Here is an 18354-nt window from a genome sequence, read left to right as displayed (position 1 = left end):
CGGAACCGCGGGCACAGCGAGCCGCCCCCGGCGGAGACCTGCGGAGGAGGTGCCGGGCGGGAAGGAGCCCGCGCGGGGGAGAATCCGGAGGCGGCCGCCGGCCCCGTGTGCGCGGGGCTTCCAGAGTTCCTGTCGCTGGTTTTCCTCGAGTGTTCTCTGGAGCGAGCACAAGACAACGTTCTTTTTCCCCACTTCCACCAAGCTCAGGCAGTAAGTTACCTCAGAACTAAAAAGTTTATCCGATTTCAGTTCGCCTCAACTCTAAAGGGTCATCAAGAGCTGCCCAGGCAGGTGATGGAATCACCTTCCCTTTGGGGAAAGACTGGATGTGGCTCTTGGTGCTATAGTTCACTTGACAAGGTGATGACCGGTCAAAGGTTGGACTCGATGATCCCAGAGATCTTTTCCAATCAAATTGATTCTCGTGATTCTGTGATAAACCAATGCAGTCTAGCAGCATCAAGAGCACTGTTGTATTTCACCACAAGGCAAAATCCCGTCCTAAAATCCAGGGCTTTTAAAAACGTCAAAGCACGTTACACAGAGATAATACCTATTTTTGTACAGGGCTGTGACAGGCAGCACCCATCCTACCCTTGCGCCAGTTTCTGCAACAGACCTTGAGCACGGGGACGGGTGATGAAGTCCCCTGTTTAACAGGAAGCATAAATCCATAATTAGCAGATTTTGATGATTTTTTTTTCCTGTGGTTATAAAGTTTCTCAGCTGCTTTAAATAGTTCCAGTAATATCCATAGAACTGGGCTGCTTTTGAGCAGTGGAGGCTCAGCTCCAACAGAGTTCCATGGAAGTACATGTGCATAAATGGTAAATGAGTTACTCGGGAGGTGATGCTCTGCAGGAAATTTGTCACAGACCTGCGAGCCCTGGTGTGGTACTGCTGGACTCCTTCATTAACTTCTCCCTAATGCACACCTTCCTGTTCCTACTAATTGTACAATCACAGATGCTCTGAGTACACAACAGCGATCTCTGTTTGCAAAAACATTGCTTCTGAAAAGAACGCTTCTTAAGGGCCTACATTATTATTCAAATTGATGCCGAGGATGATGTAAAGAAGGAAGCTGTTCAACAGCACTTCACTGATCTTTCCACAGCAACTTGTATCAGTCTCATTATGCTGTTTATACACACACACAGAGATGCCGTCCCATTGGTATTACACTGCTAATTGGAATTACTACTTTCAGAAAGAAAAAGTCAGTTTAAAGGCCAAAAGAGCGTGGTTTTGATGTGTACCACAGCATTTATTTCTTTACCGAGGTCCATTGGATTTATAATTACAAATCCATTCTAACCTGTCAAAGCATTTATCAACGTATTTAATCAATACAATACTCTTACATTGCTCTTTTGCTGTCAGGTTTCACAAATGAATACTGTCTTAACGTAATGAAAATAGACTGCATCTGGCATAAACCCACCTGAAATGACTTCTGGGAAGGTTCCAGCCAAGGATAGAGTATCCACCTGCTTCATTCTTTCCAGCCATTCCAGTGTTTCCCTATATAGGTGTGAAATTACAGGTTTGTGGCATGTGCCAAACTGGGGACTTACTCTAGAGTTTGACTGAAATGCAACTATGTGACCTTTACTTTGCAATAAAACACAAGCCATAAATTTTGCAGATATTTGAGGAGAGGATCCTGGAAAGTAGGAACAAACAGAAAAGCTAGTGGTAGCTATGATTCTGATCCTCTGTAGATCAAAGATTCTTCTTTTTCCTTCTGTTCTTTTTTTCTGGTTTAGCAATAGGTAAGCCAAGAATGTCTGCAACAAATATCTCTGCTGTGATTTCTGCTGGAATCTCTTCTTCAGTCAAAGCTTCTGCACCTGGAGAGCAGTAACAATAACACAAGACACACAAAGGCAATGTCAAAATGGCTTTCCAGTAAAATTTATAAGCAGCAATAAGTGAACGAAATATTTTTAAAGATATATGAAGGGATCATGACAAAGTGATGATTTACTAGCTCGATACTTGATGTGTTTATATCAGGGATTAAACTTGTCAAATTTGTGTGTCTCACCTTGCAGCAGGTCCCTGCCTCAGAGGAGTCAAACCCTAACTTTTACACTTGGTCGATTTGATGTGATTTAGGATCCTGAGGGATCCAAGGATTTCAAAGTTCCCTTCGGGAGCAGCACCTTTGCTGCATGGGGCTCATTGCCAGTGACCCTAAACAGATGCTGTTCCAAACTGGTGGGGACTGGGACATGAATTGTACAAAAATGCAGTTCCAATTACAATGGACAATTAAATACAGCCGTTTGGCTCAAATCAATGCTATAATTTGCTGCTCCAGACTGGTGTGGACTGGGACATAAATTGCAGACAAATGCGGTTGTTACCAACAGCTCTGTTACAATGGGCACTGCAGCCTGGGTGAAACCAGCACTGGGATTTCCCTGTGTGTTTCTAATTTCAGTTCCAGCCAGCAGATAATCAGCAATGTAATCTTGTCAGGCCCCAGTTATAGTTCATTGTCCATTTATTTTTAGATACACCCATGCAATTGCTGCGTGGATAAAGGACAGTCTGTAGCTCTGTGACTATTTTTGCAATCCCATCTGAGCAGTTTTGAGAGCTCTCGGCCTTACAGGGTAAATGGGTTTGAAATTTAAATTATTCCATTTGGGGATTGAAACAATCCTGCTTCTGTTCTGTGTGGAATGCTAATCCTGTACCTGTGGCATCGCAGGTGTCCAGTTCAGATCCTCCTTCCCTGGGTCTCCTGCCCAGCAGGGTAGTCAGACACTCAGCCAGCTCGTCCTCTGTCATCTGCTCCCCTGTACAAAACAGAGCACCACCAGTCTGTGGGTTATGGGGTTGAGAGCACAAAACCTCAAAAGAAACTCAAATTAAACTGAACAGGACAGTTCAAAAGAGGATCTGGCTTCTCTGAGAGAGAGACATATACAGTGACAACTGAAACACATTATATTAACGCAGGAAAATGTTGATTCTAAGGAAAACTCCTCCTCCTTATAGCATTTTGGAGGAAAAATGTCAAAGGGAGAAATTCTGATGCAGACAGCTCTTTAAGCAACATTGCAGTAGCAGGGGCTCGAGCTTCTATTCCCACTGGCGAATTCCTGGCACAGACCACAGTCCATGAAGCCATTTTCATGCAGAGGAAGAGAAAGGTGGAGAAAAGTCCTGATTTAGTATCTTGAAATAACATGGACATAGCACTTGTTCCCAGTTAGTGGTTGGCTCATGCCCTGGAGCATGAGGTTATAGATCTGTTATGAAACTGTTCTATCTGATGTACCTATTTATGGATGTTCACACCATCTGTATAAATAGCTAACCTTTCTCACACTGGTTGAATCTGTGGTTTCCAAGGATCCTTGTGGCAAGGAGTCTTGCCAAGTGATGTACTGAGTAAACCAGCATTTCCCTTTACCTTTTTTAATGCTCAGCTGCACTTTTACACCAGAAGACAATAGAAGTTTGTTATTAGCACTCTATGGCACTGGCCACAGGCATATTAACACCCACATTTGTGGTGCTCTCCCTGATTCAGCTCCACTAAATAGTCCCATCTTTTCAGTCTTTCACACAGATTCAGCCCTGGACCAATTTAATCTCTCCTTTCTTGCCTTTTATCAGTTTTATATTACTTTTCCAGAGCCTGTGTGACTCTAACAAGGAATAGCAATTCAGATAAGGGCACACTGGGAAAAGGATACATTTTGCCAAGATCCATACTTATCATTTAACAGCTGCAATACCTCAGGCCAGCAGAGATTTCCAGAGCAGTAAAAGAAGCACAGCTGGGACAAGACATGTGATTATTCAATTTAAAATCTTAAGGCAGGTGGCTCCTCATGCCTGCCCTGGTTACCACGTTATCATTCCAGAATAATTTCTTGCTGCAGGGAAAAAGTTCTGAAATTGCAGGCAGAACTAGCAAGCATAGAACTTATATTAGAAACAAAATAACTCACCTCTGTTCTGAAGCAGGAACAGGAAGTCTCCTCTGTCAATAACTTTGTCTCCCTTCTTGTTATCATAACCAAGAACCTGAAATGCTCGTTGTATGGTTTTCATTGGCAAGCCAAATGCAGGTCGATGATTTATATAAAGTTTGATAAAATCCCCTAAATTGATTTTTGTAACTTCTTCTCCGGTATCCGCATACTTGCTGAATTTTACTTCATTTATCATTTCTTCAATCTAAAGATCAAGACAAGGCAGATTGTTACATAGTTTTATTTTGAAGAGCATTGGGCCAGTTTCCAATCCATGAACACCAATGTCCCTGAACTGTGCATGTGTTGGTGCCACGGGTGCCATGACCACATCCCAGGAGGAAGTGATGGGAATGGCAAACAGTTACACACCTGCTGACATGACAATAACAAGTAAAGATGGGGGTTACACACACACAAAGTCATTTTGGATTTCCTGTCTTGTGACAGGCACTCGATGACCCTGCAGCTGTTACCAGCACCTTTGGCACAGCTGTGTCTCCACTCTGGGACAGTGGGCAGACAAACCACAAACCAGGAAACACACCATCCTTGCTGTGGAAGCACACACACAAGGGTCCCAACAGAACCAGGCTGCACATCCTGACTGGATAAGAAACCTTGTCTTCCCCTGCTCTTCCTCGTGTCTAGGGCGGTTCAGGCACTGCAGAAGCCAAATCCAAAATGGGGCTGACACCCTGCGCTGCTGGATCCCTCACTCTCCTCTCAGACAAACAGGCAAGCACTGGCTGTGCTGGATACCAGTGGTTTTCCTGAAGTCTGGTGCTGTGAGTCAGCCCAGTTGGCAGCTGTGCAGATGTGTGTCCAAAAGGCAGCATCTGCTCCATGCCTTCATTGTACTTGCAGCCCCTTCAGAGATACACGGGCAGCAGAGAGACGCCGGGAGAGTTCCCGGTGCCAACACGTACCAGGCCTCCTGCTCCCCGGGAAGGGAAGCTGATGCAAGATCTCCCCAGGGAGGACTTTGCATTCAGCCTTGGGTCTTTGTCCTTGTGTCACAAGTTTTTCCACTGAATGAAGCCCAGGGAAGAGGGAAATCTAAGCCTTATATTTTTCCTGTAGCGAATGTCACGCCAAGCAGGAACAGTCATTTTCACTCGGCTCTGGCTGATCTGGGATTAGGTTTTATATCAACCCCACTGAACTACAAAAGAAAAACACCAATTCCCAAAAGCTTTGCTAGTCAGCCCAAGCTGCCTTTTCTCCCTCCTGCTTTTCTTTTATTAAAACACTCTAGAGAGAGATGAACCTTCTCTTTGGATTTATTACTGATTGTAGGTTGCCTGGTTTCACAACAGCTCAGCACCTCTGTTTCCATGCCTGAAAAGCTGTTTATATTTTAATTTGGGGAAGTGTAGGGCATTATCAGTTATTTTTCCAAAGACATTTCCCAAGGGAGTATGTTCTCTGTGTCCCCAAGAGGCAAAAATGTAATAACCCAAGGAAAAGATCTAACACAGTATGAAGAGATAACACCTCAACTTGACACCAGCACGAAGCAGCCCCAGCTCAGACAAACATTTGCTGGTTGTGGGGACTCCAAATTGAGTCACTTTGGCAACAGCTGTGGCAAAGGTGCTGCCTCCCATCTGGTGGCTCTCCTGGCAGAGCATCCCTGGGCAGATGGGGTGGCACAGACTCACAGCAGTGCCTCAGCAGCCTGTGGGTTGCTGTGCCATGGCAGAGATGAACACAATCTCCCCTGCAGAAAGGCTGAGGGAGTGCAGTGATGCACCTCTTCCCTTGGGAGAGCCTCTCCTGCGGCGACAGGCTGGAGCTGGTGCTCAGAGGCTGTTATTCAAATCTCCTTGCTTCAGATTCAGTCATGCCAGGTGACACATTACAAATGAGGTTTGTATACACTACAAACAGAAGAAACAGCAACACAAAGGGGAAGAAGCAGCACCCTTATTAAATCAGTTCTCTCTGCTGTAAAATCTTGACCCTGAGGTTGCCTTGTTGAACAACTGCGAGCTGTCAGGCTCTAGGTTTGCTCAGCGTTCCTCTGCAGTTTCCCAACTTGCTAGCAAGGAAACTTTTTTGGGAATTTTCTGTCAGATTCTGACCACTGTATTGATGCAGACCAGATAAAAATACGTTGAAAGCCAATAAGTATATCCCAGAGCCATCCAGCATGGCAATGGTCAGAATCTGGCCCTTAGAACACTTGGGAAGTGCAATCAGTCTTGTTCTTTCTTTTTTTCATAACAACAATAAAAACAGCTGACCAACCTCTTCCTCTGATGGATAAAATCCTATTGCTCTCATTACAGAAGGAATTTCCTCCAAGGGAATATGTGTTGACACCTGTCTTTTCTCCAGTGTTTCGATACCTTGGTTGCACAGCTGTACATAGTAAAAATAGTCCTCCAGTTCCTGCCAGGGATTCAAATAAACACCACAAATTTCAGTTACCAACAGGCACGGAAGATAAGGCTCCTTTTAGGGTTTACTAACAGCCATATCAATGAGATTGCTGTTAAAGGCGAGCTGGACAAAACATAAAGAAATGTCAGGCCTGTATAAATTAAACTCCAACCAGATGTGGCCAGTGTTCACAGTGAGCATAATTACCCTGAAGAATTTGCCTTCTCTGCCGCCATCCAGGAGGTTGTAGAATGGGATCAAGTCCTCCCCACCCAGGAAAGAAGCAGCATCCAAGGCACTGGCAGAAGTGGAGGAAAGAAGGTACAGGAAGGATTCATGTGAGGAGAGCTTTCACAGTTCCCTTTCTAGTCATTGTTCACAGATACTTTGAGTAAATAAAATTCCTGGGCCTCAGAATTCAGGAAAGGAAAGCACTGCCTTGAACCTTGCACTATTTTATCATCAGCTGCACTTCTACAGCATATTTCATACCCAGGTTTTACATACAATAGCACAGTGTGGGAATTAATTATTACTGAATGGTCCTCTTGTTTAGTGGAATGAGTACAGGGCTCGGAGCCAGGAGCTTTTCCATGGACTTGAACTTGGTGTCTGGCATTTGGCTTTTCTGCTTCCTTATAGAGACATTGAGGGAGATGAATTAGCTAGATCAGCATTTTGAACATGCAGAGAAGGCTGGGGCTTGGTGTTTGCAATAAACCACACAACTCCCCGTTCCTTGATCCAACACATTTTTCCCCAATAACTCTGTGCAATCCATTACCCGACTTCCTTCGCCGTGGCAGGCGACGGAGTTGCAGGTGCAGTTTGCATTAAACTGAAAGCGCCGGAGTAGCCACCTCTTTGTTTCAATTTCATAGGCAGTTGGAGCCAAAAGAATCCCTTTGGCTTGTGCAGATGTAAAAAGAAACCAAGCCTGGAAGTGCAATCATGGCATAGCACTGCCACATAATACCCCACGCCTGGCAGCCAGGCTGCAGCTTTCACGCACACCTCTGTAGTGCTGCTTCCGTGGGTTTTTTTGCAAGCTTCATGCTTTTTTCATAATTAAGTTATTTGGGTATTAAACACAGTGGAGATTCACAAGATGCCAGAAGCAGCAATAAAATGATAATTAGCTCATCAAAAACTTTGCTCCAAAAACAAATTACATAGAAATTCAATGTTGCCTGGACTCTGGCCAACCATTATAAAGAAGGATCATTTATATTCTATTGCCTTCCTTAAAATGTCGCTTATCCTGACCCCCGACTGTTTAAGCCACACAAAGTGGAAAAGAAAATAAATAAATCCATTGCTTTCCCACCCAGGTTTCCTTTGTTCTGGCACATGAAGGTGAGCTGGCTTGGCACTCCTTGGGCTTTCCTCAGAGCGAATGGTACCTGCAAAATGCGTTCCTTGCAGGACCAGCATGTGTCTTAACCACAAAGCCTTGGTCCTAGGAAGGTGAAGGGCAGTGGTGTTTCCCAGGTGCACACCAAATGGCAAACATGGGAGCAAGGGCTAAAAGCCAGTTCCCATGGAGTTATTTCCCAGAAACCAGGAGACACAGTGCTCTGTGCTAGGAGAGTGTTGGGCAGGATTTGAAAAAAAAAAACACCTTGAAACAGCACAGGCTGAGGGAGATCATGCTACACTATCCTAACTCTGCCATGGACTAAGCTCCCTTTCCAGCTCCTGAAGTGTGAAGGGGTTCCATGGTGGCCTGGCATTTTTCATGCCATTCATAGCTGCCTTGCTCTGTTTCCATGTACAAATGTATCTATTGGGCACCTGCAGCTGCGAGGGAAGAGCCTGTGCCCCAAACATGTATTGCATTGAGCAGCTTTGGTCCTTGACGTGCCAAGAAACGAAAACATCTATCCTGCCTTTGCTGTGTTACCCTCCTGTCATGTGGGAGCACGTCTGGCACCACTGCCCAAGGGATCTGGCAGAGGAAAACCTGCAGAGGATGGCGTAAGAAACCTGGCAGGATTCATCACTGATGCTCTGAGCCAGAGCCTGGAGATCCTCCTCTGTTAAAGCAGCCTCCACTCTTCAACCACCCCATTTACTGCAGGCCTTTTTTTTCATGTAAGCAAAGCTTTATAGGATTAAGGTGGCTTGTTCTAAATACAGTCCTCAAACACAGGGGATTTCCCAGCAATTTCCTGTCCCATTTGGAGAGCAGACACTTTTGTATCAGCAGCTGCCCTGTGTGTTCTTCCTGCAGCCAGAACTGCTCCTCTGGTCCCTGCCTAACCCTGACAGTCTTCCGTCACACTGGCCAGGCCCTCACAAAGATCACAAAATCCTCTGCCCAACTTCTTACCATGTGGGCACCATTTCTCATGCTGGAGTATTGTTTAGACACTATGGCCACTCCTGTGAGGTTTGCTGACTTAATCCCTCTTACATCACAGAGAGGGGAACAAAACCCCCCAAAAATATGTCCCTCCTGCTTGAGCTGCCACCCCACCCAATGGGTCAACCAAGCAGCCATGGAAAGTAGTAACAAGATTCCCTCTCCCGCCATAACTCACTGTAGGTTGACTTTCCATTTCATAAAAGTGCGCTCCTTCCCTCCAGCTGTAAAGATGTAACGCCCATCATGGGAGATGGCAAAGTCAGAGGCACCATCTGGGTGGCAAATGAAGGCTGAGGACTTGTGAGGGTTGCCATCGACAGGCAGCATCTGCAAGCCCACCTGTAAGGGAAAAGGAGTCTGGCAGGGCTGTGGGATCCCACTGGTGCAGTGCCACATTCTCTTCCCCAGGAGCTTGCTCAGCTCTCAGGCAGGACCAGCCTGCATGTGGTTTCATCTCCAATGAAATTCCCAAGGGACCAGCAGCTCTGCAGGTGGGGCTCCATACCTTGTCCTTTGTAATGTATACCAGGTAGTGTTGCTGGGGGTCCGCAGAGCTTGTCCTAGGGAGGATTTGTATCTTCTCCAAGGGGGAGCCATAGGTTGGTCCCAAAAGGGTCTTTCTAAAGGCAAACAACGTATTTATCCACGCTAGGCCACCCAAAACACTTTTTCCCTCTGAACAGCTGTTGTGTGGAAGGATGGGTAGATATGGGAGGTGTGCAGAGGCTTTGTGCTACTTGCTGAGAGAACAGGATAGGACAGGCTAGAAGGGACTACACTGAGGCTCAGAAAATAATTTAGTGCTCAGGAATTATTATGCTGTGCTCATGTGGACTGTTGTCTCTTTATCTGATGTCTAACTGCTACATGTCAAATCCAACATACTGAGCAGACCAAGATCTGCCTGCAGCCACAACCTTGCTGAATGACACATTAGTGAACAGTAGAGCGGGCACAGGAATGGAGTGAACTGAGGGCTCTAGAGCCACCAAGAACCAGTGTGGTGGCTCATTAGACCAAGGAGAACACAGAGTCAGGAGAAGGCTCCCAGGCAGTGGCAGGCCTGAATCAATCTACCTGCACATTTTGGTCGTTGTGTTGTAGAGCTTCATTTTGTAGCAGTTGTTGGCAGTGAGGAAGAAGGACTCAGTGCTGAGCTGTGGGTACCAGGTCAAGCACAGGGGCACCGCAGCCTGCTCCAGCCTGTCCCTGTGTGTGACCACCAAGTGGTCCTTGATGCTGCTGTTCAGGTCATATTCAACCTGGAGGGAAGACAAGGAAACACAGCAGCTCCCCTGTGGTCTGCCCTGCACCCTTGACCTTGTGGATTCACTGGATTTGCATCTCTGGGAGAAGCCACATTAGGAGAGCCTCAGCACAAAGACCAGGCTGAGAAACAACCCCCAGCAATGGAGTTGGTGTGGAGAGGGTTGGGAGCCATGGAACCAGACATGGAGTCTCCTTTGATGGCCTTGTTCAGCCCCTTTAACCACAAATCTTCACTGTCCTTTAAATTTTTGAATCAACGCACCAGCTGCTGGTCCTCCCCAAGGCTCAGGAGCCTGGGCTTGTTGCTGTCTGAGTGGACTCCAAAGAGGATGCTCCGGATGGGTTTGTAGTGGGAATGCAGCCCTGCCAGGTGTTCCCAGCATCTGCTCCCATTCTGCAGGACTCTCTTGTAAACAGTCACTGAATAATTCTCATCCTGCAACAACAGCACAAAGGTCAACAAGGGGAATCTTTGTACAGTTCATCAGCAGTTGCTAAAATTTCTGAGCCAAACTGCTTCAAGGCTGCCTCCCTCAATACTTCTACACTGAGACATGGGATTGAGGGAGCATCCCCCTCCCAGAGCACCAGCCAGGAGGAAATCCCTGCTCCAGCCCCTTCTTCAGATGGATGGAGAGCTAAGACTTGTCGCTAAAGTTAGGGACGGGGCAGTGCTAGCAGCGGGTCTGCGGAGCCGCTGTGACTGGTGACGTTTTTACAGAGTGACGCTTCAAGCCAAGAAAAGCATTTCGGAGTCGGGAAGCCCCAGGGGAGGAACAGCCCTCTGCCCTGCTCGCTCTGCATTTCAGAGTCACCAAGCCCCAGGGGAGGGACAGCCCTCTGCCCTGCTCGCTCTGCATTTCAGAGTCACCAAGCCCCAGGGGAGGGACAGCCCTCTGCCCTGCTCGCTCTGTGCCTCGCAGGATAGCCAGCAATTCCCAGTCCCTCCCAAAGCTGCCCCCGCGAGCAGCGCATGTAAATCACCGAGCGGAAAAAACAAGCTTACAGCAGTTGCGAGGTACTTGGAATCGTGAGAGAAGCTGATATGAGTCACGGGACCTTGTGAAAACTGGAATTCCTCGCAGATGGACTGAAGGGAAATTGCATCAAGGATGTGAACGCTTCCATCAGTAAAACCAGCAGCCAGAAAATGACCTGGAAAACAGACCAGAAACCTCTCACAACACCATCAGCTCCCAGGAAGGCCAATGCTTGGCACATGGGGATGTCACAGGGCTGGGATACCTTCAGGATCATAGGATAAGCACTGGATGCCAGCCTCAGTGAATATCCTGCTGACGAGGTACTGGGTCTGCTTGTATTCCCACACCTTCAGCAGCCCACAGTGACTCCCCACAGCCACGAGTGGCTCCTGTGGGTGGCAGGCAATGGCATTCACAGCTTTCTTTGCCTCTTTCATGATTGTTTCAAAGTTTGTGCTGTCTGTTGCAACATGGAACATGGTTGCATCAGAGGTGGAAAGGATAAAGTTCCTGTTTAGCGTGAGAGAAACAGAATTCGATGAATCAGACCAACTGGCTCATGTCCCTCCAAGCTATATTACACATCAGTCTCTTTTTGGCAAGTCAGTTGGACAATCACTTCTATTTTGTGATACACAGTATGCAAACGCTCCTTGACCTGGAAGGCACTTTGTATTCATGACCTGGGAAATGGCCATGGGAAGACACTGGAGCCAGTTCCATTTTCTACTTGGCTGGGCAAGCCAGAAGATGAATGACATCTGGGGGGGCTCCTGCCATTTTCAAGTCACTGGTGTTTGAGATGGACAAATGAGCAATTTGAGATACTCTGGGTTTTTCAGGTGTCTCCACACCACCATTGTCAGTGGCTCCACGTTGACTGTGCTGCCGTGGCCAAGGTCAGAGGACAGTTTCAGTCCCTGTTTGCTCGCTCGGACATGCTGACCAGCACAGCAGAGAGGTTTCACGGTGTGACTGGTGATGTGTGAAGCAGACAGCTGGATAATTATTCATGTTACAGCACAAACATGTACAGTTTTAGTCTGCCTGAATGAGAGTTTGGACTCAGTAAAAGGGACAAGAGAGGACCACACAGAAATCCCAGACTGGTTTGAGTAGGAAGGGACCTTAAAGATCGTTCTGTTTCAACACTTTTCACTAGGTCTGGTTACTCCAAGCCCCATCCAACCTGGCCTTGAACAATTCCAGACATGGGACAACCACAGCTTTTCTGGGCAGCCTGTGCCAGGATGTCACCACCCTCACAGTGAGGAATTTCTGCCTATATCCCATCTAACCCTGGCCTCTGCCAGTTTTAAGCCGTTCTGCCCTTGTCCTGTCACTCCATACCCTTTTCCAAAGTCTCTCTCCAGCTGTTTTGGAGCCCTTGAGGCACTGGAAGGTACTATAAGGTCTCCTTGGAGCCTTTTCCAGGCTGAGTCTAGGAGCTGCACAGACAGACAAGTGGGGAAGCACAACCTCTTTGCCAGCTGTTCCATCACAGGCACATCTGGCCCAGGCACTGCTGGACTCTGCACCCCTTACTTGCCTTAGCTGGGCTCTCCAGCCATTCCTAATCCCACCTGCTTCTGGGATGAGCTCAGGCCTTCCCCTTTGGTTTTCTGCCTTTTGTGCTGCCCAGAGCAGCTGCAGCGACCCAGGAAGAGGAATGAGACCAAGAGGGAAACCAAACCATCCCCCAGGACACTGTCCTGGGCTGGAGAGGAATCTGTTCCACATGTCTCTTTGGAAAACACCCATGGCTAAGAACAGACATTGCCAGGAAAGCCTTAACAGGAGTGACAGACATGGTTTGCAGGCTGGATGGAGCCACACAACAGCTTCATCTGGCCTGCAGACTCCCTATAAATCCTCAGGCACAGCCACGTCACACAGAGGGACAGAGAGGGGCTGGTGACCACTTGGTGTGGTACAACCCTGCGCTGGTGCCACAGCCCTGATTAGTTTGCCAAGCCATGATGAAATCCAACTGGATATAGCCATCCCTGGGAGGGGTTTAAGGGAGGATTAAGGGGCCCAGTCAGAGCTGGAGGCTTGGCATTAGCACTGCCTGGTGTGCCAGGTACGTGACAGAGAAGCTGATCATCACCATGCCTGCACTAATGCCGTGTCTGTGCCAAGACATCACCTCGAGCTCAGTCTGGGATGTGCTGGAGCCCACCCACACTCCCTCCCTGTCCTGCCTCCCTCTCCTGCCCAGGAGCCTGGGCACAGGGTTGAATCCTGCTCCAGACCAGGCAGAAGCTCATGGAGCAGCTCTCAGTGACCACCTCCCCAGCTTTCAGCTGTGAAGCAAACACAGGAGAAGACCTGGGTTTGTAAAGAGACACTCACCTGGTGAGAAAGGGCTGGCTGCTGCCTGGGAGGGCACTGGGGGGATCACGAAGGATTGTGGAGAAGGAGATGGACTGGATGGGACCCACTTTATCGTGGCTGTAGATGGTGAGGAGCCGCAGCTGCCCATCATAGAACTTAACCTGCCCTTTCACATCACCTGTGACTATACAGCTGCAGGGAAGGGAAAGATTAACCAACACACTGACAATTCCCAAATATTTCTTGGAGAGTATCCTTGGGTGGAAGCAAATCTCTTCCCCATTTCTCTGCACAAGCACGCGAGCAGAGCCCTGCCCAGATGTGCAGGAGAAAGCCAGGGCTGTGCAGAAACCAGCTGCTGTGCTGTGACCCTGCCGTGTCCCTGCCGTGTCCCCAAGGCTGTTGCGGCGTTTGGTGGCTGTCTGCTCCCTCTGCTGGTAGCAGCCGGGAGGCTGAGCCACTGAGCTACCCCAGCAGAGCTGGCTGGCATCGCATCACCACAACTTTTCAACTTCATTTCCACCCCCAGGCAAATCCATTGCTCGAAAACTACTCAAAACCAGCAGCACTTTCCTGCATGAGTGACCATACTGCCGAGTGACTTAAAACTCCAACATTATCTCTGCCACTGCTACAGCTGAAGTACCTGAGGACTGTACCTACAGCTACTGAAAAGGGCTGCCCCGTTACCTCTCCAGCACTTTGAGCACAGTAAGACTCTCCTTCTGCATTGACACCACTTTGGTGGCTGTTATTCCGTGGGGTTTGGCCGGCAGTTCCTCGGGGAGAGTGCGGGGATTGTCCATGTCCCACACCACCAGTTTCCCGGCCGAGGTGCCCGTCAGAACTTGGGTGTTGTTAAAATGGAAAACTGACTGGCTGAACTGTCCCACCAGGCGCTTGAAGGTCTGTGGAGACAGCAGCCAGACTGTGTTTTTATCCCAGAGCTGGCTCTGCCCCCCTCAAGCAGAGAGGTTTCTGCTTGGTCCTCATGACATTCCCTTCCTGACCCATGGCAGGACAAGAGATGAGAGCCCCAGGAGAAAATGCAGTGGGGCACATTGGAGAGAGCCCTGCTTGAGCTCAGCTTGGGCAAATGTGCCCTTGTCCAAGGGGGACAGGCTGGGGCTATGGTCACTGTTTTTGCTTAAGGGGATGGGGATGGACAGTGCTGCTGCCAGCAGGAAAGCCAAGAGGGTGACATGCTGTGGTCCCTCCCTGCTGTGCTCACCTGGTTGCTCAGGAATGGTGCCCCATACTGCAAACCATAATCATCCTGGGGAAAGAAGATAAAACATCCAGGACAGGGATTTTGGAACTGAGCTCTGCAGTGCCAGCATGTCCCCTCCCCACCATCTGGGCACTGGCCCTGCACTTTGGTGACCAAAGCAGGGCTCCTGGGGCAGAAAGGCTCCAAGGTCTTCCAGAGAGCTCAAAACATGCTCTCCTTCCACCTGCTTCTTTCTAAAAGCTGCTGAATGGCACAAGGCTCATGGGAAAGCAGGAGTGGGAGAGATGAAAAGCGTCCCTGCCACACCTGGGCCTGACCACTGTGGGAGTGGAAGGAGTCCAGACCACTTTTGGATCTTGTAAGGGCAGGGAGCAGGGAAGGGACAGATCTGCAGAGTGTGACCCCAGCTGTGGACAGACACCTGGCCCCTGAGCCCCCCCTGCCACCTCTTTTCTGGCACCAGAAATGCAACTTCCCATGTCTCTACTTACCCATAGGTAAAATATCATCTGGGTTTTGCTGTTACTGACAAACTCATGGGGATTCTGAGGGTTAAAAATGACATAATCCTGAAATTCAAAGAGTTGCATTTGTACCAAGCTGAGCAATGCTTTCTGTTTATTCTTCCATCTAAAACCTCTGTTTTTATCCAAAACCACCCCACCAGCTGCACTGAACTGAAAACAGAGGACACCCCATGCCTGTCAGGTATCAGAGGAATAGGGATGACCCCTTGGGATGCTCTGCTGCATGAGGGTGCCCCAGGGATGGGGTGTGATCCTGCCTCCCATCCCCAGCAGCCCTGTGCTGGATGGGGGCATGGGGGTACAGAGAGGTGAGGATGGGGCTGCCCAGTCCTGTACCCCCTCTGCCCCCCTTGGCCGTGGTCACTCACCTGATTCCCAAACTCAGGCTTCAGCTCCATGCTGCATATGGCTTTCTCTGTGGGCAAAGTCCATTTCCAAACACAAACTTTCTGGAAGAGAAGGGAAGAAAAATCCAAGGAACATTTGTGGCTTTCTGAGAGGTTGGGTAGCCAGGTAAATCCCATTCCCCAGCCACTGCAGGGGCTGGTGTGGCCTAAAAGACTGGAGCAGGGTGAAACCCAGCACAGCCTGGCAGAAAAAGCTTAATTTCAGGAAATACTGCTAGAAATAGCTTAGATGAAAGTGATTAAGTCAGAAGCTTTTATCCCAAATTAAGACCCATTTTTTTTCAACTCTGCAGCATTCATTTTAATGAAACCCAGGTCTGTCTTCTTAATAGCTCAGCAAAAACAATTCTGCAAACCTGTTCCCTCTCTCTCCTGCTCTCCCCATCTGAAATCCCACCTTCCCCGTGCTTCACTGCAAAAAACTTCCAGGTACCCATCCTGCAAAGCTGTCCAAGAGGAGATATTCTCTTCACCTGCACAGTAGCAGCACTGATGGTCACCAAATACTTGGCATCCTGGGAAACGGCAATGGCACAGACGCCGTCCTCAGAATGGCTCTTGAAGATGGTGCGCACGGGTACCCTACGGAGCAGAGATCCCATGGGTGCTCCTGGCTGCACAGGGGGTTCAAGGTGGTCACTTGGCACAGTCTGTGCCACAGCCCACCCGCCCTGGTCTGTGTGGAAGAAGGCACAGAGGGAGGGAGGCTGCAAACACTGGTGCTGCCACAGGCTGGTGTTCAGTGTCCCCTCCATCCCTTCCTCCCAAGTAAATGGTACTGGGAAACAACTCACCAGGGATCTTTGAGGATTCTACAGCATGGAGATGTGATGTGCTTAGTCTGGGGGAGCTCAGCCCCATCTCAGTGTCCCGTGGGTGTGGGTGATACAAGGATGATAAAGGACTTGGTTTGGTTTTGGTTCCTTTGCTGCTTTTTAGTCTGTCCATGTGTACTCCCATTTTACTCTCAGCTGAGGCTAGAGTCGGTCCTGAGTGATTTACTGGACACAGGGCATTTCCAAAAGAGGAGGTTCCTGGGAGCTTACCCAGAGTAGGAGTCCCACACGATGATCAGAGCATCTGGCCCTCGGTCGGCAGTCGCAACCCAGCGCTTGTCTTCACTCACACACAGGCAGGAGATGACATTTGTGTGGCCCTGGGGGAGGGAAGCAGCAAAGTGCCTTGGAGGCTGCAAACCTGGGGCTGTTTTGTTCAAACCTTATGTATGGGCTGCTCCTGGGTTTGGTTATAGGTGATCCCTGAGCACAGGGCACCAGAAAGAGAGATGGAGGGAGGAGGTTCAGGAGGAGGAGGAGGAAGGAGATGCTTGGCTGTGTGCCAGACCTGCAGGTGGAACTGCTTGTTCCGCAGGATATCGTGGATGACCACTGTGTGGGAGGAGACGTACAGGAGCACCCGGTCCTCCCCGTCCATCAGGCTGTGCACAGCCAGGCTGCTGTTGTAGCCAAACACCCAGGACAGGTCCTGCAGGGAAGAGGCAGCTCACGGCTCTCAGCAGCCGGGACAAAAAAGGCACACGAGGTCTGTGGGGTGATGGAAGAGAGCAGGGCAGGAGTGCTGGGTGGACCATCCCAGTGGCACTGTGCCCATTGGTACTCACAAGGGGGTGAAGGCTCCTGTCCCTGTTCTTCCCGAACAGCATCCCTGGCATGGCTCCCCAAACCAAGCTGGCAGAGCCTTTGTGCTGTGTGTGCTTCTCCCTGTAGCCTGAGAGAAGGCTGGAGATCATTCCCTTGGACTCAGACACTGCTGGGGGTGGTTCAGAGGGTCCAGCACCCTTCAAGCATGATGTCCCAGCACTGCCTTTCCCCAGGGTGCCCTGGCTCCCAGCCCAGGTGCTGGGCAGGGTGTCTGAGATCCCCAGACCTAAAGGAGATGACCGGGGACACAACGGTGACTCTTCGGTATCCTCTGGTGCTCCTTTCTTCTCCCTGGCAGCAGCAAGGGGATCCTTGAAAAGGAAGAGAGGTTTTGGTGAATGCTGACTCCTGGGCTGGTCTGAATGGGGATTGCCCTGGAATGAACCCCAGCATGTCTCAGGTCCTGGGGGCTCTGTTTCCAATAGGACCTGTCCCAGACCCCGTCTCAAACAGGACTTTCCATGGCGCTGCCCTCACCTCCTCAGGCTGCACATCCATCTCCTGAGCTGTCTGTCTGTCCTGGGACATCTCCCCGGGCTCACTGCTTGGTGCTGCTCTTCCCTCAGGGGGTTACTCCAGTGTAAATTCGCGTGGACCATCCATCCACACCTTCACCCTCCTCCGAGGGAGCTGGGGTGTGGAGATCCTCTGAAACACTTCCCCACACACACTCTCCCAGGTTTGGCTGCACAACAACCTGGAACTTGGCACAGCAGGAGGAAAGGGCACCTGTCAAGCTGGGAAATGGGTCCCAGAGCCTCTTCTCAGCTCCAGTAACATTCCCACACTGAGCACAAACAAGCCCAGTGCAGCGGTAATTCCAGCTGAGCTCCCCCCGGTCTGCCCGCACACCGCGCCCGGCGTGGAAATTTCTCTTTTGGATGGGGTTTTGTCTCAGCCCTTGTGAGCACAGAGCTGCTCCTGGTGGCAGCTGCTTCATCTCCGCCTTCAAGGGTCTGGACTCGAGCCAAGACCGAAACCTTGTGCACAGAAAACTTTCACGGGAGGGGAAAGAGGCCCTGGGAAAAGCCTTCTCCGGGCCCCGGCAGGAGGGACGGGAGCTCGGGAACGGCCGCGGTCACCGGGTCTCACCGGGCTTACACGGAGCCGTTCCCAAGACCCCTCCAGGCTTCGGTGCCTTCTGCTGTCCCGAGGGACCCCCTGGAGACCCTCCCGAGGACTCCC

At 49.7% G+C, this 18354-nt stretch overlaps 1 protein-coding gene across 1 annotated transcript; it reads right to left on the bottom strand.

Annotated features, from left to right (window-relative positions):
- Positions 1-1457: 1457 nt before the first annotated feature.
- On the bottom strand, positions 1458-17731 carry CFAP251 (cilia and flagella associated protein 251). Its single transcript, XM_005524557.3, has 22 exons — positions 17647-17731; positions 17396-17480; positions 17130-17236; positions 16853-16993; positions 16555-16664; positions 15982-16090; positions 15470-15550; positions 15066-15143; positions 14575-14619; positions 14034-14251; positions 13362-13535; positions 11269-11516; positions 11030-11178; positions 10286-10459; positions 9832-10016; positions 9260-9374; positions 8930-9093; positions 6594-6684; positions 6252-6395; positions 3975-4203; positions 2709-2810; positions 1458-1853 (listed from the first exon to the last, which is right to left on the bottom strand). The coding sequence occupies exons 1-22, from the start codon at positions 17695-17697 to the stop codon at positions 1726-1728; spliced, it is 2928 nt and encodes a 975-aa protein (XP_005524614.2). The 5' UTR covers positions 17698-17731; the 3' UTR covers positions 1458-1725.
- Positions 17732-18354: the final 623 nt, after the last annotated feature.

Source organism: Pseudopodoces humilis, chromosome 20, assembly GCF_049639895.1.
Source record: "Pseudopodoces humilis isolate 2021_Gansu_Grassland_sample_001 chromosome 20, ASM4963989v1, whole genome shotgun sequence".
NCBI classification, from domain to species: Eukaryota; Metazoa; Chordata; class Aves; order Passeriformes; family Paridae; genus Pseudopodoces; species Pseudopodoces humilis.
Note: the sequence above shows the minus strand (reverse complement) of the source record. Positions and strands in the feature narration are given on the sequence as shown.